The 18,581-nt window shown below is 32.4% G+C and overlaps 2 protein-coding genes across 3 annotated transcripts in view; one reads left to right on the forward strand and one right to left on the reverse strand.

The window, feature by feature from the left end:
• The window catches only part of LOC111511929 (synaptotagmin-15), a 475,338-nt gene that overhangs the window by 429,276 nt on the left and 27,481 nt on the right, over positions 1 to 18,581 (forward strand). Inside the window, exon 9 of one of the 2 annotated variants that reach the window (XM_074175994.1) lies at positions 10,542 to 10,752. In XM_074175994.1, coding sequence (XP_074032095.1) covers positions 10,542 to 10,752 — 211 coding nt within the window. The remainder of the gene's footprint in view (positions 1 to 10,541; positions 10,753 to 18,581) is intronic. The other variant, XM_074175995.1, reaches the window with a different exon arrangement.
• Positions 1 to 18,581, reverse strand: part of LOC111515823 (aldehyde dehydrogenase, dimeric NADP-preferring) — a 68,031-nt gene that overhangs the window by 45,538 nt on the left and 3,912 nt on the right. The window lies entirely within an intron of this gene.

The following is an 18,581-nucleotide window of genomic DNA, read 5'->3' on the forward strand; positions in this document are numbered from 1 at the left end:
GTAATTTCTTTAGTCGATTAGGGGCTCAGCTTATTGAAAAAATTGATTTCCCATATGAATGACACAAGAACATTTTTTTTAGATTTCATCTCGATTTTTTGGTATCAATTTTTTTTTTTGAAAAATGGGTATGAAGTTTCTATAGGAAATCAAATTTGCTACAAAATAATGTAGAAATAATGAACTCTTAGTTGAGTTACTCACCAAAAAGAAGTTTCTTCATGTAAAATAGTAATATTAACACGAAGAAACTACCTTTCGGTGAGTAATTCATTGAAGAACTCATTATTTATTGTAAAATTGGAACGATAATAATCGTATAAATTTTGTGGAAGGTATGCTTCTGAAATTCATTGTTACAGAGCCCCGAAGAACAATTTAAATAAATTTGAAATGTTGGCGAGAAACAATTTTTTTAAGGAAAAATTGATCTTGTACCCAACCAATTTTTTTTCAAAAAATTATTGGATCACTAAACTAGTTAACTGATAAGGTAATACCATTCATGATATTAATTATGAAATTAGTATGATAAATTTCATTTAAAAATGTGGTTCGCTACACGGTAGCTTCATCAGTTACTCAGAAAATATGTTTGATGTGAATTACTTTGGAATAAATCTGGCTAAAAATAACAAAGTATATCAAAATAAAAATTTATTGATGTTTCCAGGGGAGCGCTTTTATGCAACTGAGTGTGGCTCATTGGCTTGAGGCCTATTGGCATTGTGGCTCATTAGTACGAGGAAGTCTTACAGGACCGTAGTTAGCCACAATACCAAAAAGATATATATCATAGCATTGGTTACAAAGCATATCATGAAATTTTCATATACAGAGTTTTCTAAAGAAAAGTAATGATAAAAAGGTATTTTTTCAATGATGACTCTATTTTTTCATAATACAATAGAAAAGTACCATTCAGAAATCACAATTTGTCAGAAAAATCTCAAACTTTTGTTGTAATGTAGACACTTTTGAGGCTCCTCAAGAAACGTCCAAAAATATAAATATGGAAGCATAATAATGTACTTACTGCCTTTATAATAGTAAATACAGAAATGGAAAAAGTACGTTTCATGAAAAATTCATCTGGATATCAATCAAAGGATATCTGGATATTAATCAAAAAAGTTATAACTTTTTTTCACTATTGGGTTGCAGCAATTGATAAGTGAACTCTTTATAACTATTCTGAAGCTTTCGAGTAACTTAAACTCATCGTCAGGGGTACTAGAAAATACAAATTACAAATTTTTGATAATATGTACAATATGTATAATATGTAATATGTAATTGTACAAATTTTCGTCTAATCTTCAACCTCAGATTCGTCACTGTTGCTACCGCTATCATCAAAATGAATTATGATTGGTTCAATATTGTGTTCAATACGGTTATCTACGTCCCAGATTTTTTGCTCCTCTTTTAAAATATGCTGCATGCATTTCTTCCAGTCTTCTGCAAAAACAGTTCGAATAGCTTCTTGTAGGTGATGTAGGTGATTTAAATGTTCTGTTTTCTCGTGCCACATACTTTGCCATACTTTTTTGACCATATGTCTTTGGTTAACCCATGTCTCGTCCATGAAGTACAATTTTTTTTTGAGCTTCCGAAATTCGTCAATTTTTCTTAGATACTTTCTTCTCCATGCTATTATTTCTTGACGTTCAATGAGAATGCTTTTCCTGTCAACTTTTCCGTACGTAAATTTCATTTCGTGTACAAGTTTCCTAAAAGTTTCTTTACCCATTTTTGGGACCAATGCTTGATCGCTAAGTGCCTCCAGAACTGTTTGTAGTGTGGGCAGCTCATTTCTGAAAAAGGAACTGTGAATAGTTCTGCGTATACTGGTTTTGGCTTCTTCATCAACTGTGATTTTTTTTCGTCCGCTACTAGTTTTTGACGTTTGTACGTCCCCATGAATTTCTGCTTCTCTTAGTATTTTGTAAATCGATGATTTTGGTACACCGGTATAATCAGAGCACATATCAACTAATTTATCTTTTGTAATTGTGGAACTTAATGATGTAGAAATGCCCGGTTGGTTATTCGGAGGTACACACGAAGAATTACAGCACATATGCACAAAGTCATCTTTTGGTGGCTGATGATCTCTTTCAAGACAGTGAAATACTCGCAGTACAATTTGTTTTTCTCTTACTGACCGAGACTCCGACCGTTTTACCTTTTTCGACGTGGAAGGCCCGACCATGTCTCCCATTTTTTGAGTAGTTTGAGAACGGTGGAGAAATATAATTATGTAACGCTTAAACACTAATTAGCACTATCATTTTTACCAATTGTTATCACAACACGTCGATTGCTGACTAACTTAACTGTAAAACGTACAATTCACGCTGTATAATTCACAAACCAATGATACGCTCATGGCTGCAAGTACATTAGTGAGGACTGCAACGATGAGATGGAAGTTACGGTAAAGTGACAAAGACAGAAATATCGTTGCGTACAGCGTTGCCACTAGTTGTGATAAATATCTAACACTATACAGAAAATAATGAATTTTAACTGATCAGTCATCAGGAAATGTATAAGTATTACTCATTACAAGCTCATTACTGATTTTTGTCATAAATAATACCTTTTAATCGTACTAGTATTATGTATTATCTATAATTTGCCACAACCTACAACTCTACTGCTTACTATATTTTGATTCTGCTATAAACTGGTAACGTAAAATTTAGATATGACAACGCGCTTTACTCTCAATCATTATTGGTTTTACTATAATGTATGTTTAAAGGTGATTGACAATGTTTCATGATGAATTTCATTAGTTCGGACTTCCATTGTCTGATATTATATAAAATGATTGGAAATCCCTGAACTAAACTAAAAGAAGAATTAAAAATTAAAGAATAAGAATAAAAACGGATAGCTGACAAAACAAATATATCAAGCAAAAAAACCTGAAATGAAATAATAGTGAAATAAAATACAAGTAAAAATGTAACAAATTGAACAAAAAATAAAAATAAAAAAAGTTAAGAGATACCGAGCCAAGTTACTTCACGACGTTTCGAATGTTAGTATCCACAATCGTCTTCGGGTGATGACTGGACTGATCCCTCCGTGAGCTGACTATTTATAGGTCATTTGAGTACTTTCACCTATCTCTGCTTTCCTTTTTCTGCTTCACTGGTTCAGTGGGAGATGACCGTTTGGCGGGAGTTGGCCATTTTACGCTTCATTATGGGTTTCCATGTGTTGTGTATCTCTACGCTAACTTATTTCATTTCAGGTTTTTTTGCTTGATATAATTGTTTTTTCAGCTATTCGTTTTTATTCTTGTTTTTTAATTTTTAATTCTTCTTTTCACTTGTTTCAGAGATTTCAAATCATTTTATATAAAATCAGACAATGGAAGTCCGAACTAATAAAATTCACTATATTGTATTTGTACAGTGTCATTCCCAAAGTACGCACCATATGGGAAATTTATTTATTAAGGGTTTTTCGACAAAAAGTTATTGCAGATAAAAGTTTGTGCAGTCCCTAAAACTAAACATGCACCAACAAAATACAGTAAATCACACGTAATATAAGAGGAGCGTTCAAATATTTGATTTTGAGAGAAAAGTAAAGTACCTACCCGTAATTTGGATAATCTCGGGAAATGTCATTTAGAGAAGTTGTTTGGCATTCAAAAATATACCAAGATTTGAAATCATGGCCATCTAAGTGAAGATTAATTTTTTTACCCATTTTTTTCAAAAGGGGACTAAAACGATAAATAGACAGCATCCTATATACGACGGTTCATTTCAAAAGCCTGTAATATTACGAATTATACAACTATGGTGTTTACCACGGTGAATTTTTTTAAAGAGTAAACTAATTTTTGGAGCGAAGTTATTTTTATTTTTTGTTAACACCAAAAAGCACTCAAAATTATTGAGTGTTGTAACGAGAACTCAATATTAAATAATGTCAAAGCACAAAACATCAAAATAAATTGGGTATTTCGGAACAAACTCAGTGATTTTCTGGAGATTTTCTTGCCCAAAATAATTCTCCAAAATAATCTCCAGAAAATCAATGAGTTTGTTCCAAAATACCTATTTTATTTTGATGTTTTGTGATTTGATATTATTGAATATTGAGTTCTTGTTGCAATAATTTTCGGTGTTAACAAAAATTAAAATTAACTTTGCACCAAAAACTTTAACTTGAATTTCAGATTCGGAGGTTTGTTATCTCCACCGGCATTTAAAATGGAAACATTCAGATGTTGTAGTCTAATCAACAAGTTCAAAAACATGAAAAATAGAGATAAAGATCCTAAAAATATGAGCGATAGCTCATTCGATTCGGAATCACCTCTAGAAAAATGTTTTTGAAAGATTTTGGTACAGGTAAAAAATTGTTATTAACAAAATGAGATTTAAAAAAACTGTATTTAGTTTTTCGTTGATAACGCAAAAAATATTAATATTCAAGCAATTTTGAAAAAAGCTCGTTGAAGGGGAGGAAATTTCCGATAAAAAAATCACCACTCCTGATACTCTATCTCCATTATTTATAATTTTAATTTGACGTTGAAAATAGGGTTCTGCGCGCTGTCGCTAAAGAGAGTTTATCAAAAGAAATAATTTTTTTATAACATAAAATGTCATTTTGAAAATTTAAAAAAAATCTAGTATCGTCTTAATACTTGAATGACTCGAGTCCCGTAGAAAAAAAAGTTTCATCACCATTTTTCAAAAAGTTATGCAATTATTAACTAACAAATTTTCTCCCAATCTACGTTGGCATAAATGATGGAATAAAAAGTATAAATAATTGGCCTATACATTTTAAACTTCGTGGAGCCCTTTTGATATATATACGTCATACGATCCTGCAATAAAAGTTCATAAAAATTCATTAATTTGTTGATTATGATTTTTTATGAATATTGCAAAATGAAATATCTAAAAATTGATGATAATTTTTTTTTCGATTGATATTCAGCTATGTCTATTTTCACATTGAACGATGGCAGTTACTAACATAGGATATGAATTTTTTACGTAACTTGTTTATTAAATTGTTTCATACAAATAGAGAAATTCAATATTTCTGAAAAAGTTTTTACTATTTTGTTGTATAGAAATAATTATGATTTGAAAAAAATTTTTTCCTAATTTCAATTTTTAATTGTTTAAAATCGATTTTTTTACATTTCGATTGCTCAAATACTTAGTTAAGAAATAATTTCGCATTTAAAAATCATAATTCACACTTTTAAATAGTTTGTCAATAATTTTTTTTTATTTATTATTCAATTGTTTATTAGTTCAACAATTTGTTATGAAAAATATTGATCAATGTTATATTTTTTCTGACACTTTTTTATATATAGCTGTTTTTATAATGTTTTTCTGCATCAGAAAAAAAATATAACGTTGATCAATATTTGTCCATAACAAATTGTAAAACTAATGAACAATTAAATGATGAATAAATTTTTTTTTCTCACCAAACTATTTAAAAGTGTAAATTATGATTTTTGAAAGCAAAATTATTTTCTAACTAATTATTTAAACAATCGAAATATAAAAAAATCGATTTTAAACAATTAAAAATTAAAGTAAAACAAAAAATTTAATATCATAATCATCTCTAGACAACAAAATAACAGAAAAAAATTTCAAAAATATTGAATTTCTCTATTTGTTCAAAACATATTTAATAAACAAATTACGTAAAAAATTCATATCCTATGTTTATAACTGCCATTGTTTATTGTGAAAACAGACAGCTAAATATCAATTGAAAAAAAAATGTTCATCAACAACTTATAAAAAGCATAATTGACAAATTATTGAATTTTCATGAACTTTTATCGCAGGATCGTATGAAGTATTTATCAAAAGGGTTTCACGAAGTTTAACATTTATAGGCCAAGTATTTATACCTTTTATCCCATTACTTTTGCCAACGGAGATTGGGAAAAAATTTGTTAGTTAACAATTGAACAAATTTTTGAAAAATGGTGATAAAACTTTTTTTTCTACGGGACTCGATTCATTCAAGTGTTAACCCATTAACTCCCAGTGGTGCGTAGACGCACCGTAATTTTGTAATTTTTTTTTCGGGCAATTCAATGTCGATATCATGAAAATCAGTTAGTATTCACTTACAGTGTTTCCATTATATTGAATAAAAATAAATAACATTATATCAGAAAACAAAATCAGATTCTAGTACCATCTGGAGTAGGGTGAGAATTACTTTCGCTAAATATGTTTTGTTAGCACTGACTAAATGTTACTTAGAAAAGAGATTTTTTTATTTCAGTTTCCATCAATGTGAAGTCATTCAGTGACCCAATATGATATATCACACATACAATCGTTGATATATAAAATAAGAGACTTTGAGCAAAGAAAAAATCATTGGTGCGTTCACGCACCACTGGTATCAGGCATGAGCTTCAATAATTTTTCGACAAGTTCAGACAAGATTCCCCAAGCTGTGTGCATACGTGAGAATAATTCATAACCATTTCATTAATGGTGCGGGATAGTTGTTCGCTTATTGTAGTGATTTAAAATGTCTTTCAGAACGTTTTTGACCCAAAAAGAACTAGAAGCAGCTTTAGAGGAAGCAATTGATGAACTAGAAGCGGAGGGGCATGATGGTAGGTAGTTGTGATTATTTAGCGTGTCATTTCCAATATCTTCAGTATTTTTTCATTCAGAATATCATTGTAGACTCATTTTCCAGATGTCATTGATGCAGTCTATTTACCACCAGATGTTGATACGCTCACAGACGAGGAGAATATTGATGATGAAAACTATTCACCAGAAAATGAACCGACTGATATTGCTGGAACTTTCGAACTACAAGTACCTGATAATTTCCATAACGTTGATGTGAGGCAAAATGAACAAGATGAGTGGAGTTCATCAGATGAAGAGGATTTGGCATCTAAAAGAAAACGCTTGGCTCCTGGGGCATCCCGAAAGGTCATTTCTAAGCCAAAATGGGTAGTCGGAGAAATTGATTATACTCATTCCGCAATATCCAAGGAATCTGCTGATAAAGAACGTATACAGAACGAGCTTGCTGGTAAGACACCACTTGAGATTTTTGATCTTTTTCTGGACGATGAAGTACTCCAGTTGGTAACGGACTTCTCACTGAAATATGCGCAAGATAACAACCGACAAGATTTCCGTCTCTCAAAAATGATCTATTGAATTTTATTGGTATATTGTTATTTTCTGGATATCACTCATTACCACAAATTCCTATGTATTGGTCTACTGATGAGGATAAAGGCGTCGATATAATAAAAAAATGCATGAGTAGAAATAGATTCCAGAGTATAAAACAGAACTTGCATTTATCAGATAACAATAATTTGGATATCAATGATAAATTTGCTAAAGTCAGGCCATTCTTAGATGCAATAAATAGGAATAATCTACAGTGGGGTGTTTTCGCATATAATCTGTCAATCGATGAACAAATGGTGCCCTATTATGGAAAACATTCCTGCAAAATGTTCATAAAAGGCAAACCAGTGAGGTTTGGTTTCAAACTGTGGTGCATTTGTTCTGCCGATGGATATTTATTCTACTCTCTACCCTATGCAGGGGCTAGTGAGAAACATTCGAAATTAGGTCTTGGTGGCGATGTTGTAATGAGTCTTCTTTCTGTGATTGATAGTCCTATGTCTCATCAAATTTTCTTTGACATTTTTTTTTCTTCATATCAACTGTTTGAACAATTGAAAAATGATGGATATTTTGCGACAGGAACAATACGAGAAAATAGAACGCAACACTGTCCACTCGAAAAGTCAAAACAATTTTCTAAGCGGGAGCGAGGGTCTTACGTTTCTGCATTTGAGGAAAACACTAAAATTTCTTTGGTGCGCTGGAATGATAATGCAACGGTTACTGTCTGTAGTAACGTTTTCAATGTACAACCAATACATCACGTAAAACGATATAATCGAAAAGAGAGAAAAGAAATCAATGTAACCCAGCCTCATGCCATTACTGAATACAATAGATCCATGGGAGGGGTTGACCTCCATGATAATGGTATTGCAAATTATAGATGTAGAGTATTAGGGAAGAAATGGTGGTGGCCCATATTTCGAAATGCTATAGATAGTATAGTTGTCAATGCTTGGAAGCTCTATAATGTGGCTAATCGAACAAAAATGTCACAAATCGAATTCAAATCATACGTTGCTCTACGTCTCTTGAAAAATGAAAGAGTATACGTTGAAAGAAATGTCCCTCGCCCTGTTGCTGAAATTCGTTTCGATAACATTGGCCATGTTCTTATAGCTCATGGAACTAAAGCTCGAAGAAGATGTAGAGTATGTCATAACCACTCAATATTCATTTGTCAAAAATGTAACGAACATTTGCACGTATCATGCTTCGCAAAATATCACCAGAGGTAGATTATTTGATTACTACTTCTTACCAGTGGTTCGTTCGTGCACCACTTAGTAAACTAAGATTACCACATTATTTTTTATCTTGTTGGAACCTAACTATTTCATTTTATATTTAACTGTATAGTGATCACTCTCTATGAGGATTTTGATGCTCAGGACTCGTTTTTGTAAAATTCAAAAAATATATTTTTTCATTTTTTGGGAAAGAAAGTTTTTGGCTTTCTACTACTCCATCTGATACAAAAAAATGGATGAGAGAATCTTCCAAAGAAAGGAAGGATTAATCAATTTGAAAATAAGTAACTCTATACATGGATGTGTAGATCATGCAAAGAAGTAACTTTCAGACACAAACTGAAAGAAAGTCCTCCTGAAACAGCTACTTTCATATAAACATTGAATTACACGAAAGAAAAAATTCTTTCGAAACAAATACTTCTATATGAACACTGAATTATACAGAAGATACTTTTCTCTATTCAGTTTGTATATCGAACATTCGTGGAGGAATAAGAATCAGATATCATTCACATGAGTTCTACTTTGGAAGATTCTCTCATCCATTTTTTTGTATCAGATGGAGTAGTAGAAAGCCAAAAACTTTCTTTCCCAAAAAATTAATCACTCCTAAAAATATAACCCTTTCAAATCAAATATTTTTTCACTTTCATTACCAGTGGTGCGTGTATGAACCATCCCGTATTTTTGTGCCGTTGTTTTTTTCAATGTTAATTATTACGAAAACTCATTTTAGAATGTGAAATAATAAAGATTTTTTGACTGAAACACGTGTTTTTATATTTTTCTTTTACTTGGGATCAAATGGGTTAAGAAGATACTAGATTTTTTTCAAATTTCCAAAATGACATTTTATTTTATGAAAAAATTATTTTTTTTTGTTACGGCATGCGCGGCAGCGCGCGCATGCCGTAACAGCCGCGCGGAACCCTTTTTTCAACATCAAATTTAAATGATAAATAATGGAGATAGAGTTTTGGGAGTTGGGACTTTTTTATCCGAAATTTCCTCCTCTTCAACAAGCTTTTTCCAAAGTTGCTTTGATATTTATATTTTTTTGAGTTATTAACGAAAAACTAAATACAATTTGTTCAATTTTATTTTGTTAATAACAATTGCAATTTTTTACCTGCACCAAAATCCTTCGAAAACATTTTTCCAGAGGTGATTCCGAATCGAATGAGCTATCGCTCATATTTTTAGGACCTTTATCTATATTTTTCATGTTTTTGAACTTGTTGATTAGACTATTCCTTCACATATAAAATTTATAAGTTGCGCAACTCCATTCCCAAATCCCAGTATTACAAGTTTTAAGTCAAATTATAAAAAAATCCTACTTGAAATAAGTAAGAAAGTCAGTTTTATTTCAACTTGCTCTCCAGTGTTCCCTTGCAACCTTACTATAGCTATTAATTTAATTTTTTATAATTTATGTATTTTATATATTGTCTATACTCACTACCTCATTACTTTTGAAGAAGAATATGCTATATAGAGTTAAGTGGAAAAACATATTCCTAATGAAGTAAGTGATTGCTTCATAAGAGAAAATGAACTTCGCTCTATATTTTCCAACTTTCTTTAAAAACATTTTTAGTATAGATGTATGTCCAAAATAATAATGACGTATTATTATTATATATAAACATATAGATGGAGCTGAAGAAGTTTCACTGCAGTCGTGTGGTCTGAAATATACTCGCTTTTTTATTTCTAGACGCTTTTTGCTAACACCGAGCTACTTGGTAAGTAGGTAGCTTCCATTTAATTATTATTATGAGTTTTGTTATTGATTGTCATTGAGTAACGAGTCAGTTCATCCATAAATTTCAACATAGATAGTAGAAACATAACGTTTTTTTTTCTATTTAGTGTATAGGACGGGCCTCATACCCTTATGCAGGCCTGAATGATGTGAATTGATCTGGGATAAACTGTCTTTCATTTGATAAGAAAAATTATTGAAATCGGGCTAAAGATAGAAACGTTATTCAAGAACAAAATTTGTTTGAATGTTAGAAAAATTTACATGGAATAAAAATCGAATGAATTTATTCAAAAGTATTCATATATAATTCTCCAGTTCCAGGGTGACAAACACGAAGCCTACGTTCGACTCACCCTCAGCCAACACTACAGGGCGGTCAAAGAGAAGCGCACGGAAATAACGAAGCCTTCCAGAGACAATGCAGTGACTTTCACAGAAGGATTCAACTTCAAAGTCGCTCCTGCTCAAGTGGACATCACGAGTTTGGCTTTCCACGTCTTTGAGTCTACATCAGGTTATGGTAGGGGTACGTGTTTCGTTCTGTAGACCTGAGAAAATCTCATGTTTCTTCTTTCTTGAAGTAGCAATGTTTTCTACCACACCAACTATGCAATTCATTCAGGGAGTTTTTGATAACGGGAGTTAACTGCAGTTAAGAATCGCGATGCTTGAAAAACAATAATTGTCATGATATCATTTATAATAATCAGAGGGCATTATATTCAGTTTCTTCAATAATACCCTTTATTTCAGTAAGATCATAATGAAATGATATTGGAAAATTCAATGTAAAGGAAGTAAAGTACACAAAAATAATTTATTAATGTTATATCTCAAGAACTTTATATAAAATTATCAAACATTGACACAACATGAGGTAAGTTATATTCCCGCGTAATAATAATAATGATAATAATACCCCACGGTGTGGGGAGTGGTCATTGGTTGATAATACTGGAATGCTGGAGCGCACTCACGAATATATCGAGGCTTCGGGGGATAGGGCCTGACCAGCGCACACTACAGTGAAAAAAAAGTGTCTTCATTCTGTTCAATCTAGGATACACATAGATTTTTTCACATTTGTAAAATTAATTCTGTTCCTAGGGCTGACAACAAAGGCAAAGTTCAAAACGATAATTAAAAATTAGTGATTTGTTCTACCACTTAACCTCACAAAATCTTAAAATGGAGTATGTGTAGAATACAGAATATCAGAAGAAATAAATGTAGTTTAGAAAACTAAAAAACACGCTTTCAGAAGAACATCGAACTGAAAAGTAAACAATATTTTTTTTCAAATAAGCTTAAAACAATAACGAACAAAAAATACTAGTATTATTGTGAAAAACGCGTGGGCGCTTTGTGCCATATTTTTTATTTATATATCAAGCGCCTGCCATAAAAAATATGGCACAAAGCGCCCACGCTTTTTCCACAATAATACTAGTATTTGTTGTTCGTTATTGTTTTAAGCTTATTTGAAAAAAAATATTTTAAACTTATTAGTTCGATGTTTTTTAGAAGCGTGTTTGTTAGTTTTTCAAACCATATTCATTTTTTATTTTGTATGCTATAAAAGCGTGTTTTTTAGTTTTTTTAAAATATATTTCTTTTATCTTAACTTTGGGATCAATCAGCCGTATATTTTTTAGAAAAATGACCATTGATATTTTCCGATTCCGGAGAGGGATCCTGAAAGTCAGTTACCAAGCCCAAGGCAGCAGGCGCGCAAAGAAAGGTTATAAATAAAGCAGCAGGCGCATAAATGGGGGTTACAAATAAAGTAGCAGGCGCGCGTGTTAATAAAAAAATACTTTTTTCAAATGAAGAAATACATGTAAAGTGAGTTCGAATTATATCAAGGAGGTTACGTACAGCGCCATCTGCCCGCGAATAGATCATTCAATAATGTCGATATATCAAGGAGGTTACGTACAGCACGATCTGCCTCGAATAGATCAAGCAAGGAGAGTTACAAACAAACATACAAACAGGTGAAGCTAATAAAAGCGTGTTAATTAATAATAAAAACAGCAACAGGGACTCTCAATAACTCAAGGATCTGAAATACATCATTTGGTTCATTGCTTCCACAAAAAAATCTTAAATATAATAACATTTAAAACCAATCACATACTCTGTTTTTTATTTTTTTTAAACCGTTGTCCACGTAGCCAATTTGGCAACTGAAAGGCCGTTTAAACAATATATCATGATGAATTATTATAATCAATAATAATGATAATAAACGTCTTTAATTATCCACAAGAGTAATAACATACAAAAACAAAAATAAAGATGAAAGGCGAAGTTCAGCTTGAGCTGTTTTTCAATTTAACCTAGTTAAAAGGACACAAATAGAAAGACACATATATTCAAAGAGTTAATTCATAAAAGAATATTTGAAAGTTGAAAATAAAAATATGAATAGTAGACAGAAATACAAGAGGTAAAACTGCAATAACGGTATCCAATTGAACTATCCAGCTAATTTGAAGTGCCGTTTCAATTTCTTTTTGAACTAATATAACGTGTAGGGTCTGAACTCACTAGGGGTGCATTATAGAGGATAACTGAATTATATATGAAACTTCGAGTGAAACAAGCTGTGGAGTGTTTAGTGATGATAAATTTACCACGATTTCTGGTTTTAGATTGACTCTGTGTTTCAAATGTTACGTATCTTTCAAATAAATAGTTAGGTTTCCTTTGAGAGATAAATTCGTGAGTTGTAACAAGAAGGAGGAGTTGCCTAATTTGTATCAGTCTGAGCTAGTCGGACTCATCAAATTCAGCTGAGATGTGATCAAACTCTCCTACATCATAAGAGAACCGTATACAGTTGTTCTGAATTTTTTGGAGACGTTTCATGTTCGATTGTATATCAGAGTAAAAGACTCTGGATGATATCAGTGCTTCGCAAAGCTTTAGTTTAAGCCTGGATGTTATTAAGCTGTACAGCTGACGTAAGATATTATAGGAATTCTGACAAATTACATCAACATCTTTGTGGAATCTGACGTCGGATGCCAACCAAAGTCCTAGGTTTTTGCTTTCGTTCACTATCGAGAGTGTATATCATCACCAAGTCGTGCATTGCTCAGACCTTCAATTTCAGCCCTTTTGCGTTTCGTACCTATCAGTTAAAGTTGGGATTTACTCGTGTTCAGTTTCAGATTGTGAGTGGCTGACGTGTGAGAGATTGCCAAGATCTTCTTGCCAGTTATTTTCATCGAATGAGTAGTATAACTGAGTGCCATCTGCATAATGATGTATACGACTGTTATTTATTATGTCATGTTAATCTGAAATGTATATTGAAAACAGAAGTGGTTCAAGAATTGATCCCTGAGGGACTCTAAAACTAACTGGTAAAGCATCTAGTATCTATCATCCATACATACAATTTGCTTTCGATTTTGTAGGTAAATACCTAAAAACTCAATGAAGTACTCACAGAAAAGTGTTTGGTCCATTGTATCAAATGCCTTACTGTAATCAAGTTGTACCAACACAGCCAATTCATTTTTATCAATTGAATTGAATAAACAAGAGCAGTTGTAGTTCTATGGGATTCTCGGAAAACTGACTGGACAGCAGTGATGATGTTATTACTATACACAAATAAATCAATCTGATCTTTGAGTTACTTGGTGGATTTGATTAGTGGATTTGCATCGATTCGAAATGAAATGTTTTCTATAAGTATATCGGAATATTCGTTATGGTTATTCTGTAAAATAAGCGCGATGCATGCAGCCGCCTACGCATTGCCATATTCAACCAACCAGTTGGTTAGAGATCCATATTGTCTCCAATATTCCATATTGTCTCCAACTTTCTTTTTATTGTATATCAACGACTTATTGGAAAAAAACAAGAATCCAATATATTGCTTTGGTGACGACAGCACCCTTGTCTCGTCATTACATTTGGATTCCAGATCATCGGCTGCGGAGGACACCGACAACAGGAGGTTGAATATCTTAATGCGGATAGAAAAGTAATTTCGAATTGGGGGAAATTATCCAGGTTCAATTCAGTGTCACAAAAATCCAGGCATCCGTTTTCTCCAAAAAGATAAATGTCAGGTCAGACAATTCCGTTTTCTGCTTCTGTGTCTTGGCACAATCATGTCGCTGGAATTGCAAAGGCTGCTTCTCAAAAGCTTGGAACACTGTTCCGAAACAAAAGACTGTACACACCTCAGCAATTTTTTAGGCTTCATGAAGCTCATGAAGCTCTGGATTCCATCCAGAAAAGAGCTATCCGCCTGATTGAAGACGCGAACATCACGCGTGTAACATCGAAGAAAGGTTGGAGATTTGCCTCTCTTCTGTAGATACTTCCACGGGAAGTGTGACTTGGGGCACATATGATTCCACCAAGAGCGGTACATATCAGAAATACGCGACGGACCTGGCTCCTCATCGTTTTGAGTTTCAACTCAGTACACCCCGAACTTCACTATTTGAGAACTCTTTCATTTGGGGAAAGGCGTTCATGTGGAATAAACTTCTTGAAAACGTTTTTCCAAATGGATTCAATTTCCAGAGATTCAAATCCAATGTGAATCACTACTTTTGTACAGGCACCGCTCTTAGAGCACCTCAAGGATTCCTGTAGTGCTTGTTTTTTGTTCTCAACAAAAAATGGAAGTTTATATTTCCATAAAGAATATTAAGAGTTCCATATGTCTTTTGACTGAGTCTACGTGGTTTTTGAATATTAAATCATCTTCGAGAATAAGCCTCAGACTTTTCGCTTGATCTACAATGGACAGGTTTTTGCCATATATTTTCATTTTAACTTCGTCTTCAATTACCTCCCTGACATTTTTTCCCGAAGATTAAGACATTTGACTTTCTTGGGTTGTTAACTAGACAATGATCAGTTGCAGTTTCAAAAAATTAATGATGTCTGATGCTCAATTATTTTTCTAACACTTTTGACATCGTGGGTAAAATGCTTATTGCACGAAGGTCCTTCAGTTCTTGAGGATTAGTAGTTTTTGGTAGTAGTAATATTACAGCCTTCTTCCAATAAATGATGAAATTGAATTGAAATTGAAAAATGATATTCTAACCATAATACCCAATTGCATTGTTTTTTATTTGGCAAAAAAACTTTTTGGAAGTGTATAAATAAACTGGGGAGTGAATATTGATATATGCTTAAACAGTGAAGAATATTTTATATTTTGTTAATTTATAATTATTCATTTGAGAATTCTTCTACCTGATAATAACATTTGCTAACCAGAAATTTCCTTGATTTATTTTTGAATTTGTTGAGATTATTTTCGTTTGTCAGCCAACTGGGCAGCTTATTATAGAAGCGGAATGCTAAATATAACGGTGCATTTTCGAAAAATGTTTTGTCATGTGGGATTTGTAGCAGATTTCCATGTCTTGTATAGTATTTGTGGTTATCGGAATTTGAGAAAAATTGTTGGGAGCTGTGCTTTTATAGGCAGTATGCATATCATTATATATATGCATTACACGGTCAACAGATTATTATCAATGAAAAATGGTTTGAAGGAGACAGTTTCTTTTTATAAAAAAATTTAAATCAATAGCCGCTGAGAGATTTATCTGTACTTATATTTGAACCATCTTAGGGAGCCTCGTTCATTTTTGATATTCGTGGATTGAGTCCACGTGGATTGAGTCCACGTTCCTATTGTAAGAGGAAATGTCATCGCCTTCACTAAAATAATGTTTGTTTAAAGCTTATGATAAATGAGCAGAGAATCTAAGAGAGTGTGTTTGTTTTTCTCATCAAACAGACCGGTTCTGTATGCAGGCTGGGAATTCACTATAGGGATGTGCATTTTTTTTCTGTAAAAAGTATAACAATGAGTAATTTTTCGTTTAGTTTAACTTCCTAGTTCAAAATAAGATATCATCCTGAAAAAGTGTTAATTATTTTCTGCAATTGCTTATCATTGTAATGTCACCCATGTTACAGTGTTGGATACAGAACTGGTCACCATAATACGAAAAATATAAAAATGAATTTGAAAAGGTTCATAAAAAATTTGTAAGATATCTCTATTTAAAAAAAAAACTGGAGTGTACTTGGCAATCGACTCGTTAAAGACTTGGCCAAGGTCATAGTGAACTCAACTTGTGTTTTTCGATGTTTCTAGTTGTCGCGTTGCATCCAGAATGATTCTATTGGCTTCCTGAGACTTCCATTGGCATCTATACGCACTACCAACAGACAGATTATGTTAATCTAGTTGGAAGTGCGGTGTGAAGTGAGCCAATAAGGCGATAGACATTTGAGAATTAGTCTAAACTTCAGTTGAAGATTTTGTATTTGCAGTGTAATAGTGTAATAAAGTTGAATTCAACTATTCAGTGTAGTCAAATATTGTCGAACCTACGGGAAAAAAAGTAACATTTGGTGTCGGAAGTGGATTATTTCACTGAAAATTTCCTGTTTTCTGGTGAAAACAAGGAGTGAGATGACAACGAGATGAAAGAACCTATGAAAATATCCCAGGCTTTGCAAGTAGGCTTGACGGAGAATGAAAAACGCAGAAGAGAGGAAGATGAACGCAGAAGAGAGAAAGTCGAACGAAAGAGGAAGGAAGTACGAAATGAAGATCACGAATTACTAATAAATATTCAGGAAAACCAAGAAAAAGAGAGAGACTAATATTGTAAATTATTGGCAAATATTAAGGAGAAACAAGAAACAGACAAACAATCTACCTTCATTCATTTGAAGAATTGAAATCTCATCAAGTGAGTAAAGGGGAGGTACAGAAATTCATTAAGGAAGAATTTGAAAATTTAGTTCAGAAAACGGAGGACGAATTTGAAATAGTCGTCTATGAGAAACTTAAGAGAGGCTGAAAAGAAATTTGAAAATGAGTTTGAAAGATTCGACATTAAATTAGATGAGGTTTTCCGGAAACTTCGAAAAGATTCACCAGAGACGAGAAAGATCGCTGTGGAAAATGCAAATTGGAAACAATTCATCTACATTCTAGGAGTAATTTTATTAAAACTTCAACCCTTGATGGCGAATCTCCGTGGTAAATTTATCGCAGACAATTTAAGGCCACTGCGGAAAGTAAATGGTGGAAACAGAGGAGAAAGCAACAGTTCTTATACTAGCATTACAAGGAAAGACCTCTGAATGAAATTTTCCATAATATTTCAGTGAATAAGCAGAAGAATTATCAACTGTACTGATAAAAACAGTACTGATAAAAACAGTACAGTTGTTACTTGTTTTTATCATGATTACAACGTTCATATTTTAATTTTAACTCAACTCAATTGCGACCAATCTCACTAACATTGTAAGTATTCATCTATTAACTTAAGTTCTGTATTAATTCAAAATCTATCATCTTAGCTCCCTGATGATGACAATAACCATTGTCGAAATATTGGAAATATAATGTTATAAGAGTACACTTGCGCTTCGCTGCTATCCCAAATAACTCCAAATAACTCCAAGGAATTGTTCGTAACTAGTCAGCAAAGACTACCTCTCTCTCTCTCTCTCTCTATATATATATATATATATATATATATATATATATATATATATATATATATATATATATATATTTTGAAATATTTTGCTAGTTATTGAAATTAAAAATTCATTGATTTATTACAATATATGTATTTCTCGACGTTTTTTTATCTAAACATTTTTTCAAAATTCCATCATTTAAATTTTTTCCAATGAGAAATCAAGTTTCTGAATATCGTTGCAAGCATATAGTTGATAGTATCGTTATATTCTATATTGGAAAAGAAACAGTTGCGAAAGTGAATGTAATGAAATAATAAATCGTAGAAAATGAACATCATAACGGAATGCCTCACGTTACATTTTTCAAGTTACCATCCACGTGATATCGCATTGAATGTGCAAATTGTCATTTCTCCAGAATTAGTGCGCTTGTGGCATATGTGGAGTGACAGCCATGCAGACTCTCCTGATTTAATCTTCCAATTCCTGACAATTTTTTAAATCTGTTCTGAATACTTCATCTTTTATGGAGCCTCACAACGAAAAATCTAGAGGAGAAAGGTATGGTAGACATGGTGCCCATTCAATAGGAACATTATTTTTTATCTTTCTGGCATAGTTGTATTGAGAAAATATCTGTACATTCTTCCGCAATGTTACGGATCTCCGTTGTGTTGAAAATACTCACATTTTCTTATTCGGCTAAGAGACAAATTTTCTAGAATAGAAATTCAACTAGAGTCCCTGATAAGAAGTCCAAGTATAATTCTCCGGTCAGAGATATTTCAAAAAATAGGGGCCACTAATTATCATCAAGAACACCAGGCCATACGTTAACACCACATC

The sequence above is a fragment of the Leptinotarsa decemlineata genome, unplaced genomic scaffold (genome assembly GCF_025532065.1).
Source record: "Leptinotarsa decemlineata unplaced genomic scaffold, Ldec_3_MD MMD2_tig00001393_RagTag_RagTag, whole genome shotgun sequence".
In the NCBI taxonomy this organism is placed as follows: domain Eukaryota; kingdom Metazoa; phylum Arthropoda; class Insecta; order Coleoptera; family Chrysomelidae; genus Leptinotarsa; species Leptinotarsa decemlineata.